The following is a 16,195-nucleotide window of genomic DNA, read 5'->3' as shown; positions in this document are numbered from 1 at the left end:
AAGGAAATTAAAAGTGCTCCTACAGTGAACACATGAATGATAAGAAAGCAAAACAGCCTTATACATGGAGAAAGTTTGAGTGGTCTGGATAGAAGATCAAACCAGCCACAATATTCCCTAAAGCCAAAGTCTCCTGTTAGGGGCTACTGCAGCTGGTGACTTTGAGTGGAAGCCAGTGCTCATCTAACATTCCAGAGGTCCTCAGGCCCTTAAGAATTAGGCTAAATCTACTCTGCCTGTACTCTATCAATGCAACAACAAAGCCTAAATGACAGCACATCTGTTTACAACACGGTTTACTGCATATCTTCAGCCCACTGTTGAAACCTACTGCTCAGAACAAAAAAGATTCCTTTCAAAATATTACTGCTCACTGACAATGTGCCCGGTCGCCCAAGAGTTCTGATGGAGACGAACAATGAGATTCACGTTGTTTTCATGCCTCCTAACACAGCTTCCATTTTGCAACCCATGGATCAAGTCATTTCAACTTTCAAGTCTTATTATTTAAGAAATGCACTTCGTGGGGCGCCTGGGTGGCGCAGTCGGTTAAGCGTCCGACTTCAGCCAGGTCACGATCTCGCGGTCCGTGAGTTCAAGCCCCGCGTCGGGCTCTGGGCTGATGGCTCAGAGCCTGGAGCCTGTTTCCGATTCTGTGTCTCCCTCTCTCTCTGCCCCTCCCCCGTTCATGCTCTGTCTCTCTCTGTCCCAAAAATAAATAAACGTTGAAAAAAAAAAAATTTAAAAAAAAAAAAAAAGAAATGCACTTCGTAAGGCTGTAGCTACTGTACATAGTGATTCCTCTAGTGGATCTGGGCAAAGTAAATTGAAAAACTTCTGGAAAGGATTCACTATTCTAAATGCCATTAAGAACATTTATGATTCATAGGAAGAGGTCAAAACAGCAACATTAACAAGCATTTGGAAGAAGTCGAATCTAGTCCCCATGGATGACTTTGAGGGGCTCAAGACTTCAGTGGAGGAAGTAGTGGCAGATGAGGTGGAAACAGCAAATGAACTAGAACTATAAGTGGAGCCTGAAGAAGGGACTGAATGGCTGCAATCTCATGATCAAACTTGAACAGATGAGGAGCTGTTCTGATGAATGAGCAAAGACGGTGGTATCTTCTTTTTTTCATTTTTTTTTTAATGCTTATTTATTTTTGAGAGAGAGAGAGAGAGAGAGAGAGAGAAAGAGAAAGTGGGGGAGGGGAAGAGACAGAGGGAGAGACAGAATGCGAAACAGGCTCCAGGTTCTGAGCCCTTGGCACAGAGCCTGATGTGGTGCTCGAACTTGGGAACAATGAAATCATGACCTGAGCCAAAATCGGACGTTTAACCGACTGAGCCACCCAAGCATCCCAGGACAGTGGTTTCTTGAGATAGAATCTGCTTCTGGTGAAGATTGTTGAAATGACAATAAAGCATTTAGAATATCACACAATCTTAATTGATAGAGCGGTAGAAGCGTTTGAGAGCATTGACTCTAATTTTGAAAGTTCCACTGTAGGTAAAATGCTATCAAAGAGCAGCACTTGTACAGAGAAATCATTTGTGAAAGGAAGAGCCAATCAATGGGGCAACCTTCACTGTTGTCTTATTTTAAGAAATTGCCACAGCCAGCCTAGCCTTCGGCAACCACCACCCTGATCAGCCAGCAGCCATCAACATCCAGGTGAGAACCTCCACCAGCAAAAAGGTGATGCCTTGCTGAAAGCTCAGATGATGGTTAACATTTTTTAGCAGTATTTTAAAATTAAGGTGTGTAGTCTGTTTCTTAGATATAATGCTATTGCACACTTAGTAGACTGTAGTATAGTGTAAACATAACTTCTATATGCACTTGGAAACCAAAAATTAATTCAACTCACTTTATTGTGATATTCGAGTCCTCATAGTTGTCTGGAACCCAACCCGCCAAATCCCTGAGGTATGCCTGTATTTATAAAGAATATTTTAATAAAATATGGACTTACATTAAAATATTTTAGGAACACAAAACTATACATATTATGATCTCCACTTAAAAATTCCTTTTTAGAAAAGAACCTAAAGGAATATATGTATATATACATGTTCAAAATACATAAATAGATCACAGACAGATGATCTGTATGTTGAAATTGGTGGATTGTGAATGGATTTTCTTCTTCCCATTTTTCTAGATTTTCCAAATTTCTCTAAATGAAATTTTTTTTCAGATAGGAAAAACTATTAAGGCCTTACTGTCTTAAAATTACTTGCTCTCAGTAAATGTTCAAAAAGACAAATTTCTGAGAAACTAAAAAACCAGAAACAAGTCATTTTTTTAAAAAAGTGGACAGGTTGCTAAGAAATTCTTTAAATTGGTAGTATTCTTGGGGCACTTGAGTGGCTCAGTTGGTTAAGCGTCTGATGTCACCTCAGGTCATGATCTCACCATCGTGGGGTTGAGCCCCACGTTGGGCTCTGTGCTGACAGCTCAGATCCTAGAGCCTGCTTTGGATTCTGTGTCTCCCTCTCTCTCTCTGACCCTCCCCTGCTTGCACTCCGTGTCTGTCTCTCTCTCTCAAAATAGTAAGTAAACATTTAAAAAAAAAATTTTTTTTTTTTTTTAAATAAATTGGTAGTATTCTTAGGGCTAGGCCTCAGCACACACTCAGAATGTACCAGCAGTGAGAAAATGGAATGGATTCTATTATATGGAAAAGCATCGTTCCTTGGGTAGACGAGGCCCAGTGTGGGGTTGGGGAGCCCTAGACCATGAGCTCCCTAGCTTCCAATCCAGGTTCTGCCACAGGCCACTTGCACCTCCTGAGCCTGTTTCCTGAACCAGAAATCAGCCACAGTGGTAGTCTCTTGTTCATCACTCTGCTCTAACATTCGATTTTACCGTGTGTAATGGGTAGAATGAACTAGCGAATGACGCCTTCTAGAGACTGATGGACCCTTGTCCTTGTCTGGGAGCAAGGCTGGTGGCTAATGGCCCTCAGGAGCCAGGGGCATCAGGAGAGCTTCTGCCCAGAGGCCCCGGGTGAGGTGCAGACTCGCTGTCTGCCAAAGGAGAGGCAGGGCTGGGGCAGAGCCAGCTAACAGGAGGGGAGGGAGCCAGCCTCCTGCTCCCTCACCAGGCCCTCGATTACACATGCTCTCGCTGTTCCAGGGCTAATTGTTTCTGAAGTGCAAGCCCATCCACTCCCCACTCAGCAGCAACAGCATCCATAGGCTTCTCTGTCACTCACCCAAGACCCAGAGCAGCACAGGGCACATTCCACTTTTCTCCTTTACTTGGGCAACACACTCCAGCAACCTCTATGCCTTGGAAGGTGGTCCAGAGAGTGTGCATTGAACATGGACTGAAGCCAAGTTGGTTAAGCCTGGATTCTGAAGGCACAGGCTTGCTCCAACCCTTCTAAGAAAACGTGCCAGGGAGCTTGCATATGTCTGTGCCACACCTCCCACCCACGGGCAGAACCTCTGAGGGTAGGACCTGGAAATGGCATTTTATTTATTTTTTAAAAAATGTTTAATATTTATCTTTGATAGAGAGAGACAGAGCGTGAACGGGGGAGGGGTAGAGAGAGAGGGAGAGACAGAATCCGAAGCAGGCTCCAGGCTCTGAGCTGTCAGCACAGAGCCCGATGCAGGGCTCGAACTCACGAGCTATGAGATCATGACTTGAGCCGAAGTCGGACGCCTAACTGAGCCACCCAGGCGTCCCTGGACATGGCATTTTAAACAAGCTGATGTCCCAAGTTCGAGAACCACTGGCCTCAGGTCTGCTTGTAAATAACATGTTCCCACATGTACCCGGCTGTCCCAAAAGGCTGGAAGTGAGGAAGTAGGAGGTGGAAGGGGATGCTGGCCCTCTCAAAGTGGTACAACAGGGGTGTGTCCTAGACCTGGGGTCAAGTGTCTACTTCAGGGGGGGGCAGGCTGGATGAGAGCCTGGGGCAGCAGCTGGGTCCCTGGTGGACCTCTCCTCCCACCCAGCTTCCTTCATCAGTTTCCACGTGCGCAAATACACATCGGCCAAGCCCAGTCACTCACTTTAGAATTTGCTGTGTACCTCTACCCACAATGCTCCTGGATCTACCCTCAGCCACTCCCACCATGACTCTCCCTCTCCCAATAGACATCCCACCCGCCTCGTTACTTAAATAACCTTTATTTCTCATGCACTAGGAAAGATGGGATTGTATGAAACACTGCATTTCACAGCAAAGACCTCAGTCCAGAACACAACACAGGGGACCAAGTGGATTCAGGTGTGGTCAAAACTCTGGGGATCACAGTGGGGATACCACCTCCAGGGCTGGTGACAGATTCAGGACCCTCCAGCTGCAATGGCTCCAGATACAACACAGGGCAGCTGCCCCCTCCCACAGAGGCACAGGAAGCTGACACCAGAGGAGCATGTAGACCGGAGGAAGGACGGAGAAGGCTGCTAGGCAGTGACTTGGTGGAGGCGGTGGTCCAGCACCTCCGAGGCCCGAGTCCAGGCAGCGAGGGCTGTGACCGAGTTCAGCCCAACTGTGCTCACCACAGAGCTGCTGGAGCTCCACAGACCCCCAGCAGGTATGCACGGGCCCCACCTGACTGCTCCCCGGACACACACACATGACAAGATCTGCCCAGGCAGGACCCCAAGGGCTAGAGGGGCCAGCCCCCCTCAACCATCCCTAGCCCCTGTGGACACTTAGATGCCCACAGGACAGCCAGGCTTCAGAGGGTCCTGGGACAGGGCCATTGGCAGGGCAGCCAGCAAAGCCGGGCCTTCAGGTCCAGACAAGGGCAAAGCAGATTCTGGGCACCACTTTCACAGAGGTGGCACAGGGACAGATCCAGGCTGGAGACATGCGGGACAGAACAAAGAAGAACAGACACATGCAGACACAACAGGGTGGGAGGGGTCTGAGAATGAAACGTGGTCGAGGTGCTGAGATGCAGGGGGCCCCGTGTGGGCCAAGCTCACTGAGGCCCCGGGCTTGTGGTGACACCAGCCTCCTCCGGGATGGTCTCCAGCGTCTCACTCTGGACAGCCTGCGTGATGAGCGCCAGCTCCTGGCACAAGGTCTCATAGCGGTAGCCCACACGGATGTCCGGCACGTTCGTACGGCGGATATCATTGCCCTCAGGGCCCTCCTTGGTATAGTTGGGTCCCAGCCAGTGGCTCTTCACCTGCGGTGGGCACAGTTATCAGGCAGGGCCTTCAGGGGCCACGCCCCAGCCCTGAACCATCCCAGGGCCAGCACCCCTGGGACCTCCCCAAATGCAGAGAAGGAGAGGAGAGGGTGTCTGCCAGGTTCCAGGCGGGTGGCTGTGGTACCTTGTGGGAGAAGCCGCTCATGAGCACACTGTTGCGTGCCAGCTCACACATGTCGCAGGAGCTGAGCTTCCACACCTGGGTAGCGATGCTATATTCCTCCATCAGTGGCTCCTGCACAGGCCAGTTTCCCTCAGACAGGTGCACCCGGGCCTGCCACCCAGTCCCTGCCCACCCCTACCCTCATCCTGTACCCGTGCCCCTCTCTCCCCAGAATTTGCCATGACATGCTGCACACTCCACCAGCAGGGGGCAGCACCAGCCCTGAGGCCCAGGTTGGGGGCGGGGAAGGATGGGGGGACCTTTGCAGCCTAGAGCCACGGCTAACCTGGATGCCCTCCAGATTCTGACCTTGGTGAAGTGGAACTGCAGGGGATCGTCAGTGGACAGCGAGACCATGAGACCACGAGACAGGTACTCAGGTAGCGGGTTCCGGTGATAGCTGAGGAAGAGGCTGTTATTGCTGAGTGGGGACATGGCGATGCCAATCTGGGCCAGGTAATACAGGTACTGCAGGACTGGGGCCTGGGCAGGCAACAGCGAGGGAGGACCTGTCAGAAGGCCTCAGGGCTGGGGAGGATACCCGGTTCTGGAGGGCACAGGCCACAGGAAGAGGAGATGGGGGAGTCTGGGCTCAGCCTCACATACAAAGAGTCATTTATGGCCAAAATCCAAGCTGGGGCCTCCCTGTGGAGGCTGGGGTGAGGCAGAGTCCAAACTGAGGGTTTGGTGGGAAGGCAGATAAGCTGCTGATGAGGCCAAAGGGTTGAAAGGAAGGTGAGCAATTGGGAGGGGTGGCTGCAGGTGCACACCCTGACCTTACGCAGAAGCAGCCCGTGAGAGATGTTCTCCGCCAGCATGAAGGCCGACACCAGGTGGTGGATGGGCCCGGCTTCCCCACAGTGCGGCCTCAGCACAAATGTGTGGAAGCCCCTCTGCCTGGGGGCATGAAGACAGTGTCAGCTCCCGAGCCTGGGCCCCTGAGCCCCCACCCAGTGACCGTGTGGGTCTGGGACAAGGGGCCAGGGGCAGATTCTTGGCTCTGAGAGCTGAGCCATGGAGCCCTGAGGGCGCAGAAAGAACGCACTGGGTCCAGGAGTTGGGGCAGGAGGAGGGTCAGGGCTCTGGTGGCCCCAGGCCAGGGCAGCGGGAGAGACAGTGGGGGGAGTAGAGACCCTACTCTGGTGGAGCACACACCTGCGCAGGTGGTTCAGCATGGCCATGTTGGCAAAGGTATAGTACAGGTAGTAGGCATAGGGTGGATTGTCCTCCTCCACCCAAGCCTCGGGGAGAGGGCTCTCCAGGTTGAAGACGTGATTCTCGGGCTTAGACTCATCATCCACACTGTCGAAGCCGTCCACCTGGCACAGGACCCCAGGGTCAGGCCCAGAGCTACAGCTGCACCTGAGGCCAGCCACCCTCCCCACACCCCGCCCTGTGCCGCTCCCTCACGTGCTCCAAGAAGAGGTGCAGCTCGGGGTGGCTGGCAGGGTGCACAGTGGCCTCAAACAGTGGCAGGAAGATGTTCTCCAGCATCTCTTGGAAGTTGGCCAGCTGGCCCTTGGTACGGTACACGTCACTGCAGGCGGGACGTATGCACACAGGACGTGCAGGTCAGTAGGCACCAGAGCTTGGCCCGAAATCAAAGAAGCACTTCTGAACCACACTGGGTGGGCCAGGCTGGACAGACCATGAGTGGAACCAGGCAGTTCCTCTTCTACTCAGAGGGCTTGGCTGGGACGGGAGGGTCAGCCATCCCCGGCGGGCAGGAGGTAGGCCCTGGCCCCTGGAACTCTGGCCCCCACGCTCCCTCCCACTCCAAAGGCCACTCACAAGAGGCGGGGCACTTGCACGAGCCAGCGCACATTGGGGGAGTGTACTTTGTGTTTCACGGCCCAACAGGCCAGCTTGTCCCACTCGTCCCTTGAGCGCCCGTAGATGGAGAGTCGCAGCTCCGCGTTCTGGTATTTGCTCTCTTCCAGGTCTGACATCACTTCCTAAGAGACACACATGGGGCAACCATCACACTCAGGCTCCCACCATCCCTGTCTCTGCACCCACCGTGTGTGCTCAGTCACACGTCTTCATGCCTCTTACCCACCTTCCTCACCTGCCTCCCCGACACCAGACTCCCGCGGTCTGGGGAAGGGCTGCTCAAGGCTGCTGCCCCTGCACATGGGCCCTGGCAGCCACTCCTCCTCACCTTGATAATGTGGGCAAAGTACTTTCCAGAGACCCTGTTGTCGGTTTTGATGAAGATCTCTCGGAGGACAGACTCCCCAATGGGGTTGTATTTGGCATTGAACTTGTCAAAGCGATGGAAGGTGTTTCTGTCCTGGGGAAAACAGGCAGGCCCAGGTCACCTCTGCCCCTGGCTCACATACTGACCCAGCTCCTCCGCCCCTGTGCCACCAGGACAGACCGCGTGCATGTCCAGCGTGTCCACACTCAGGTCATAGGCAGTGAGATTCATGCTCTCAAAGACCTCCCGCAGCGTCTGCTCGCGGCCCTGCTCCACGTGCACAATCTCCTCCAGGTGCCACTTCATCGCCCGTTTGATAAAGCGCAGCAGGTGCTTCTGGTTCATGCAGGACGAGGCGTGGATGTGCGTGTCCACCTGGGGTGGAATGGGGCTGCTGGGTTCCCTGGAGGCCAAGAGAGCCTGGGGCTTGGGCTAGGAGAGGACTCTGCACAAGGAATGCTGGGCAGGGGGTCCAGGCCCTGCAAGGGAGGCCAGGCAGGGGTGCAGGACCGGGCATGGTGTGGGGGCCCACCTTGCGGATGTTGTAGAAGTCACGGTGTGGAACCTTCTTCTGGGCGGCCAGCTCCTTCATCTCGTTGAGGAGCACGTGCATCTGGAACTTGGAGCTCAGGTACTGTAGCCGACGGTAGCAGAAGGACTTTCTGGGCAGGAAGAGAACACAGCAGGGGCTCTAGGACACAAAGAGGCACCTGGGGAGGGCCTGGGTAAGGAGGCAGAGAGGGAGGGGGTGGGAGGGTACAGGACTGAGACTGCCCAGGGGGCAAAAGACAGAAGGAAAGTCTAGGACTCAGTGACTGAGAAGGGGTGAGAGATGGTGGCAGGTGACTGGGGCAGGGCTGAGGCTGGAGAGTCCAGGCTGGGAAGGGAGCCAAATGACCAGGACAGGCAGGGACTCACATGGGGCCATTGATAATCAGGGCCATGAGCACATTGACATCTGCCACAAATTCCTGCAGGTCAGGGTACGGCAGCTCCATCTCTGAGCAACTGACACATAGTGAGAGCTTAGGTGAGAAGAGCACGTTGTGCCCCATGGAACCCCCTAAGCCAATGCAGCCCCCACACAGCTCCCCCCGCCCCAGCACTCCCCACACCGGCTTACTGATCATCAGTTTCCCTGCGGGTGTAGACATGCACCACGCCCTGCACCATGCGCAGACCCAAACCCAGGTCCCCAGGCATGGTGCTCGGCTCACAGTGCTCATATGGGTGCTGCTCCAGCGCAGGGGGGTGCACCGGGGCATCTACAGGGGTAGGGAGGGTGGAGTCAGGGCCAGGGCTCCTCCTGGCCACCCACTGCCCAGCCCAGAGGCTCCACAGAGGGCGAGAGCTCCTGCCCCTGCCTCCACCCACCATGTGAGCCTGGGTGGGAAGAAGCAGGCAGGGTGGAGGTTTCTAGGCACCCGGCTCAGGGAGCCTGGGATGCCAGGGCACTTAGAGTAGGGCACGAATGGGGGTCCCACCAGCAGACACAGGGGTGTCGGGGCCCTGCTCATAGGTCCGTGTCTCCAGAGGCTTCTCAGCCAGCTGCTGCAGATACCGCCGGGTGGTAGGGCAAAAACTCTGCAGTGACAGGGCCATGTACTTCTCCCGGATAAAAAGTGCCCGCACCACACTCTTGGCTGCATCCAGCAGGTCTGTGAATGGCACCTGGAGACAAGGACATGGGGTCACTCTCCTTGGTCTCAGACCCACACCAGGCCCACCCTCGCCTCTTCCCCAAGGCCTTGACCCTAGAAACAGCACATCAACTAGCTAACAGCCAGACCCGCTGCCCCTCCAGCTTTTGAAACAAGAAATGCCCACGCTAGGCCCACCCAGTTCCCAAGCTGGGGGAGCCGGCCAATGGAACACCGTGGAATTGAGGGGAGTGAGACCCAAGGCCCTGACCACACTGACCCCACACTTCTCCTCGCCGGAGATGGTGACCCGCTGAAATTCCCGCTCTAGCACCACATCTCGGTCCCGCAGGCCCCGGTCACCTTGCCCCTCGCTCTGCTCCTTGAAGAGCCTACAGGGGGAGAGTAGAAGGGAGGGGGCTGGAGCCAGCGGCGGGACAGGCCCCAGCCCCACACCCCCACATCCCCCGTGCCCCTCTGCCCTCCTCACTGGAAGTCTGATTCACTGTCTGTCTTCAGGAAATCTTGCTTGGCCCGAAGCAGGATATCTGGCTCCAGCCTAGAAGTGAGAAGGGCAAGAGTTCAGGCAGATGACAAGAGACGGCCCTTGTTCCCAGGTCCGCGAACCGTGCTGGCTGCCGTGCACATGTTGTTCCTCGTGGCCTCGTGGGGCTGTAGAACCCTGCACTGTGGGTGCTGGCTTGCCCGCATTAGATATGAGAAAGCACACCCAGAAGTTGAGCAGCATGTTCTAGGCCACTCTGGTGGGTAGAAGACAGAACCAGAATTCAACAGCCTAACTCCAAAGCCTGTGCTTCAGACCGCTGCTCTATGCTGCTCCCTGGTGGGCCCCAGAGAGAGGGACAGGATGGGAGAGGGACAGAGACAGGGCTCTGAAAGTGTCCCAGTAGAGACAGAGGGACACTGGGCAGATTACCCTGTGCCCCCTACCCCCAACCCTACAGCTGTCAGGCTGTGCCCTCTCCTACTGCTACCTGGCTGTGCCCCCTACAACAGTGGCTGCCGGGCTGTGCCCCACCCCCCCACCCCTGCAGCTGACTGTGCCTGGTCCAACCCATAGCTGCCATAGCTGGGGCTGGGGGCTTACTTGACATCCTGGCTGATCTGCCTCTCCAGGCGCTGCCTCCGCTCCTCCAGCTGCTCAATGGGGCTCTCCTCAGGGAACTCGTACGGGGCACTACGGAGCTCACTCTCAGCCAGGGAGCGGCTGAACAGCTCCTGGTGGGAGGGAAGGAAGGGTCAGTGTGGCCTAGCCCTCAGCCGCCGGGCCCTCACTTGCCAAGTCTAGGGATGGGGTAAGGGCAGCAGGAGCTGGAGGTACCTGGGAGAGGCTAGGGATCAGGGCACAGCCAAGCGTGAAGTAAGGGGACAGCTGAGATGGAGGGGTGTGGGGAGCAGAGACAGGGCATGGGGACAGCGGTGGAGGGACACAGGGTGAGGTGCCAGGCGATACCTCGGCGATCTCCTTGCATTTGCCATCCATAGACGTGCGTAGGTCGAGTGGGAAGTGCTTGAGGCAGGGGGCAGGGCCTGGCAGGGATCGGGCAGACTGCAGCGGAGGGGCCCCCAGCCCACCCCGAGCCTCTGTGGAGACAGTGATGCCAGGGTCAAAGGGTGGAGGGCAGGGCCTGTGCGCACTAGAAGCGCTGGGTCCCCACAGGCCCCAGGCCTGCCCCAGAGAGAGGCCAGGGCTTGGAAAGTGGGCAGTCCCCCCTCAGAGACTGAGGAATGGGCCTGCGTGTGGCTCCCAAAGGACCTCACCCTCACAATCTAGCACAGGGCCCCTCAAGCATTCCAGGCTCAGGAGTGGGGGTCCTGAGTCTGCCCCTAGAGCAAGTGGATTCCCTCACTTCAGGAATAAGACTCTGAATCCTGGACTAGAAACCGCTGCCTCGGTAAGCAGGAGACCCCGTGCAAACAGACACACGTACACACACACACACATACACACACACGGTGCTCATTAAGGACCCGGTGGTCACGCTAGCAATCCCCAGCCCACAGCTTCCAGGCCAGCCAGGCCAGGAGCAGACCTGCCCCTGGCCTCAGCAATCCTCCTCAAGAAACCAGGGCCTGCACCTGATAACCCAGACCTACACAGCACAGGCAAGTCACAGCTGCCACTTAGCTCTGAACTGGAGACCAGACCCTAAGGGAAGAGGAGGAGAGGAAGTGGAGGACCTGGTTGGCAGCAGTAACCCTACCTCCTCCCCAGTGGCCTGCCTTCTCCCCCAGGACCCCAAGGCTGCCAAGATGTGGCCTGGCCCCGGCCTGCCCCTCCCACTGCTGGCTGCCCCTCCAAAGGGAGCTGCCACAAACAGTCTGCGCCACTCGGAGGCCCCAGGATCTGGGCCGGAGGCCCCAGGGAGGGCCTGGAGAAGGGAGTGTCAGAAGCCAGGGCCTCTCCACATGGAGGACAGAACTCCTCAGCTGTATCACCAGGAGGCTGGCACTAAAGGCCTTGAAGCTGCTAGTCTACAGGGGCTGCCTGAGCTCCCAGCCAACCCTGAAGGACCCTCCTTGGGCTCACCAGCCCCACCCTCCCCACCAGGAAGCTCTCCACACCCAACTGGGCTTTCCCAGCCAGCTCTGAAGGATATTCCCTTCCAGCAGCCTCCTTTCCCCTCTCTACCGCGTCTCAGGGACAGATTGGAGGCTCTGCCCAGGTAGCATGCTTTAAAGTCTGTGGACCCACTTCAAGATCCCCCAGAGTTGGGTCCCAAGGCTGGACAAAGGGAAGAGGAGGTGCCTGCACCAGATCCAGGACCCAGCCCCTGCTCTCCCGGGTGCCTGCCTGGGTCCTACCTGCAGAGTTCAGGCAGCTCCAGCCAACAGCCCTGTGCCCCTGGCCCGCTTGTTTGCTGAGTGGAGCTGTAGCCAGTCCCCCAGGACAGCTCAAGGGGCCGGCACGGGCTGTACCAAGTGCAGCAACATGCAGGGGAGACCCTAGGATGACAGCAAGCAGGGGGCTAGGGAAGCCCAGGGGAGCCAGAAATCAAGGAAAGGAGCATCAGAGTTGGGAAATGAGAGGAACTGGAGAAGTGAACAGGGCCTTAACCTCTACAGTACCAGGGCCCAGCCTAAAGTGGAGCCCCCAAGGGGGTGGACCAGGGTAGGCTGATAAGGGCTGGGCAGTCTGGCTGGGAGAGGCCAAGCCTACTTAAAATGCACTACCATTGGGGATAGTGAGTGGGTAGGGCCCTGCTGGCCAAAGGGTAGGAGGGGAGAGAGGTAGGGGTGAGCAGCCCTCATTTCCAAACACAACAGCCCCAGGCCAGCTTCATCTGCCCAGAGGCCTTGTTTTGCTCCCCACAGTCCCCTGGGTCCCCTGACTATGGGGTTCCTTGAGACAAACAAAGCCTCTTCTAGGGAGAGAAGTTGGGTGGCAGTAAGAGAAGTGACTCACTCCAAGTAGGGACCAGTTACTGAGTTTCTCTGCTGCCCAGGGGGGCTGGTTCACAGCTGCCCAGAGCTAAACCCCCGTTTCAAGCTTATCACTGGGGACAAACCATCCAGGAGAAGCGTGGGAGATAAGGGACTAGAATTTGGAGAACTTGAGTCTGACTGTTCCCACTTATAGCATGTCTCTGCCTCCCAGAGGCCTCAGGTCCTCTAATAATGGGGTGATAAGTGGGTCCTGCCCTGCCTAGCCACAAACTGCCATAAGGCTCAAAGAGATACGTTTCTGCAAGTGTTCTGTAAAACACTATAATCTGTGATTATGAACTCCGGGGGCCCTCCAACACCTCTCACTTTCCCACCTACTAGAGAGGGTGAGAGGTTCTGAGGCCCAGCTCAGACCAAAACAACCAAGCAGTGAATGGCAGCAAAGAGGACAGAACTTGATGGGGGTGGAGACAGGTGCGGGGGGGGGGGGGGGGCGGGCGGGACACAATCTCATACTTGGAAGAGGGCAGAGCAGGAAGAGGAAAGAAAGATGGGCACTTGTTCCACACACAGGGTGTAAGACAGAGCTCAAGGTTCTTGCCTGCCCCAAAACCTTGATCCTACACAACTCCTCACCATTCTAGCCCCCTGCAGGACAGGCCGACCACAGACCTCCGGGGCTGGTCTCTATCAGGTCAGCAAGAGCTGAATCCAAGGTCCTAATCTCAACTTCCTCTCTTAGCAGGGTGGCCTAAGATCTACACTGAAATGCAGGGGACACCAGGACAGGTTCCAGCAGCCAGAGCCATTCGTCCAGGCTGCAGGCCCCTGCACAGGGCTGCTGGGGTTCACTAGAGGTATATACTCCCTGAGGCCAGGCCTAGAAGACCCAGCTGCCTGTTTGCTAGTCCCATCCCCTGAGTCTGTGCCACTGCAACACACACACACACACACACACACACACACACACACACACACACACACACAAGCGGAGTCCACCAAAAGCCAGAAGGGACTGCTCCCATCAAGTCCAAGATCTTGTCACCTCATCTACCCTCTGCCCTGGAGCCCCCTCGCTCACTGCCAAGACTGCCTTAGTAGGCAGAGAGGTGTCCGAGGCTTTGACCCATAGATATCAGATGCTCCCACCGAGTGACCACCCAAAGGTGTACAGATCTAGCTCCAGGGTACACACTGTCTGGATAGCCCAGACCTGGACACAGAAAACACAGACCCTCAGGATTCCTGACCTCAGGTCAAGATCTTCAATGGCATAAGAAAACAGAGGTGGTGGATGATTAAGCTATAGGTACAGACTGCTGCTGAGGGGAGGGGTGAAAAGACTGGCTTGACCAGGTCACCAAAATGGGGGCGGTCCTTCCTTAGTCAGGAAGCCTGGGGACAGCAGACGGCAGGTAGATATCCCTCAGCAAGCACAGACTCAGGCAGTCTAGCCCTCGGGGAGATGGGCACAGCTACTCCACGCTGCCTGCTCCAAATGGTACAGAGATGTCTATCAGAATAGGAGCCAAACCAAAGGGTGTAGGAGCACACACAGGCAGGCAGTGGCCCCAGCCTGAGCCCCCAAACAGGCCTGGCCCAAGGACACCCCATACTTATGAGGAAGCTCACAAGACAAACCAGGAGAGAGCAAACAGCAAATAACAGATACCGTTGAGCCCCCAGCCCTGGGATGCCCAGTAGCAACAAGCATGCCCTAACATCAGACCCCCAGGAAGGGGAATACGGACCTGGGGTCCTAGGAAGGGGCACTAACCACAGGACAGCCTGAGACTGCCTGGTAAAGCCACAGCTGCCAGCAGTGTGGCCAGCCCACAAACCAGTCAGTCCCACACATCTCCCTCTCCATTCACACACACTCCACATGCAAACGGTCTTAGCACATCCGCATGCTGACACGTGTGCAAACACACCTCTTGCTGCACCCACACCCGCACCCACTCCTCATTACAGAGGACAGCACCCCCAACATAGAACATAGAGACCTGTCATCTTCCACCCCACCGCCCTCTCTGCACCACCTCCCAAGCCAGCCGTCCCTGGGATAGAGGACAAGGGGCACCACCGCAGAGAGGGTGCAGGAGAAGGGGTACCCCCTCTGATGGGACCAGTAGCCAGGGCCAGCGGTGGTGGGGTAGAGCCAGTGGCTGAGGCCAGGAAGCACACACTCACCTGGTACTGCAGAGGAGGCCTGCAGGCTGGCCAGCTTCTTAAAGGGATATTTGGCCTTGGGACTGCCGGCGCCAGATGGGTTGGATGCCATGGCTCGCGCCGCGGAGATGGCGGGGGGAGTCTGAGCCGCACCAGCTGGGCCTGGCTCTGCCACATCCAACCCCTTCCTCCGCCCCGCCCCCAGCGGGAGTGACTGATGCAGGAAGCAGAAGCCCCGCAGGCGGAAGAGGCCCTGGCCACGATTTCTGATGTTGTCTAGGCAACCTCGGGGAGGGGGCCCTCCATCCCCGCCTCTTATCCCTTCCCTTCCCTCCTCAGACCCCGGAGTGACGCGACTGATGGGTGCTGGGCCTGGGGGGATGGAGGTGAGCAAACAAGATGGGGAAGGGCCAGCCCTTAGCACTCCACTGACCCCTTCAGAGCCCTTACCCCTTGTCAGGGATCTGGGGCAAAGGAGTCAAAGTCCCGGCTAGCTGGTCCAGCCAGCATGGGAAAAAAAAAATCATAATAAACAGGAATCCAGCGCCAGCTCCCCCAAGCTCAGAACACACTTCTCTCAGAGCAGGCATGCTCCGTGAAAACCCAGCCCCTCTGGGACACAGTCCCCTTTTCTCTTCTCCGTCAGACTCCCAGCCCCAGGGGTAGCCCAGCTCTGGGAGGATGGGGTAGAACAGAGAATCCCAACCCAGTAGGGAGGAGCCTGTCTTGGGAAAATTCCACTGGTCGGCAGGCGCTACCTTCTAGGAAGGCAGAGAGGCCAGGAAGCAGGGGCGTCTCTGGGGGGTCTGGGAAAGAGACCCAGCGACTTCTGACTTTTCTGTCTTTTCCGCACTCAGGTTCTGCTTTCCCAGGCCCGCCCCAGGAGGAGACGGCCACCTTCTCTAGGTCTGCAGACTGTGCTGAGACCCCCACCCTCTTGTCTCCCTGGCCATGTACTTCTCTGTCCCAGAGACCCTCCCCCCGACACAGGCACAGACACTCACCTGAGGCCATACTGCCGGAACCCGGAGGGGTATGTGGGAGACTGCCCGCCAGGGTCCGCACAACCGGGAAGCTGGGGTCGCAAGGGAGGGGAGGAGGGCTGAACCCAGACCCTGGCCAAGTCGCTCCAAGGATCCCTGGCTCTGGCACCGAGATGGAAGAAGTAAGGCAGTCTTTCAAAATTGCCCGCAGGCGGGAGACGGACCTCGGCGGACCTCGGCGGACCTCGGCCGCTGAACTAGCCTCGAAGACCCCGGGGAGTCCCGACTTCCAGCTGTCTGCCCAGGAGGCGAGCAGGCCACGTGCTCTCCAGAGAGCAGGACCCGGAACTCGTCTGTGCTTCTCTCAACACTCTCTGGGTGTTCAGGAGCGGACTATCGTAGCTGGACTGTGGTGGAGTCACGCAACAGGTGCGACCCCACCGAA

General features: G+C 56.4%; 1 protein-coding gene across 5 annotated transcripts; it reads right to left on the bottom strand.

Annotated features, from left to right (window-relative positions):
- Positions 1–4,131: 4,131 nt before the first annotated feature.
- AMPD2 (adenosine monophosphate deaminase 2) lies at positions 4,132–15,962 on the bottom strand. 5 transcript variants are annotated; one of them, XM_045478563.1, is made up of 18 exons: positions 15,772–15,962; positions 10,662–10,792; positions 10,296–10,426; positions 9,678–9,746; positions 9,468–9,579; positions 9,032–9,218; positions 8,671–8,812; positions 8,466–8,555; positions 8,080–8,209; positions 7,728–7,922; positions 7,509–7,640; positions 7,139–7,302; positions 6,758–6,884; positions 6,503–6,666; positions 6,124–6,244; positions 5,657–5,830; positions 5,309–5,419; positions 4,132–5,160 (listed from the first exon to the last, which is right to left on the bottom strand). In XM_045478563.1, exons 1-18 carry the CDS (start codon positions 15,779–15,781, stop codon positions 4,951–4,953), a joined length of 2,400 nt encoding a protein of 799 aa, XP_045334519.1. In that variant the 5' UTR covers positions 15,782–15,962; the 3' UTR covers positions 4,132–4,950. The 5 variants fall into 5 exon arrangements, 4 of the variants coding, with proteins under 4 accessions (XP_045334519.1, XP_045334517.1, XP_045334520.1 ...); XM_045478561.1 differs by lacking the exon at positions 15,772–15,962 and adding an exon at positions 14,789–15,009; XM_045478564.1 differs by lacking the exon at positions 15,772–15,962 and adding an exon at positions 12,014–12,124.
- Between the last annotated feature and the right edge of the window lie 233 nt (positions 15,963–16,195).

This window comes from Leopardus geoffroyi, chromosome C1, assembly GCF_018350155.1.
Source record: "Leopardus geoffroyi isolate Oge1 chromosome C1, O.geoffroyi_Oge1_pat1.0, whole genome shotgun sequence".
Taxonomy (NCBI): domain Eukaryota; kingdom Metazoa; phylum Chordata; class Mammalia; order Carnivora; family Felidae; genus Leopardus; species Leopardus geoffroyi.
This window is presented reverse-complemented; position numbering and strand designations above follow the sequence as displayed.

Excerpts from the sequence above, each read along its gene's own strand:
- AMPD2 (XM_045478561.1), bottom strand. The coding sequence starts at position 14,879 with ATGGCATCCAACCCATCTGGCGCCGGCAGTCCCAAGGCCAAATATCCC. Across the intron at positions 9,219-9,467 it reads CCGGCGAGGAGAAGTGTGGG|GTGCCATTCACAGACCTGCT; the intron begins GTCAGTGTGGTC and ends CCTTGTCTCCAG. Across the intron at positions 8,556-8,670 it reads CGCAGGGAAACTGATGATCA|TTGCTCAGAGATGGAGCTGC; the intron begins GTAAGCCGGTGT and ends ACTATGTGTCAG.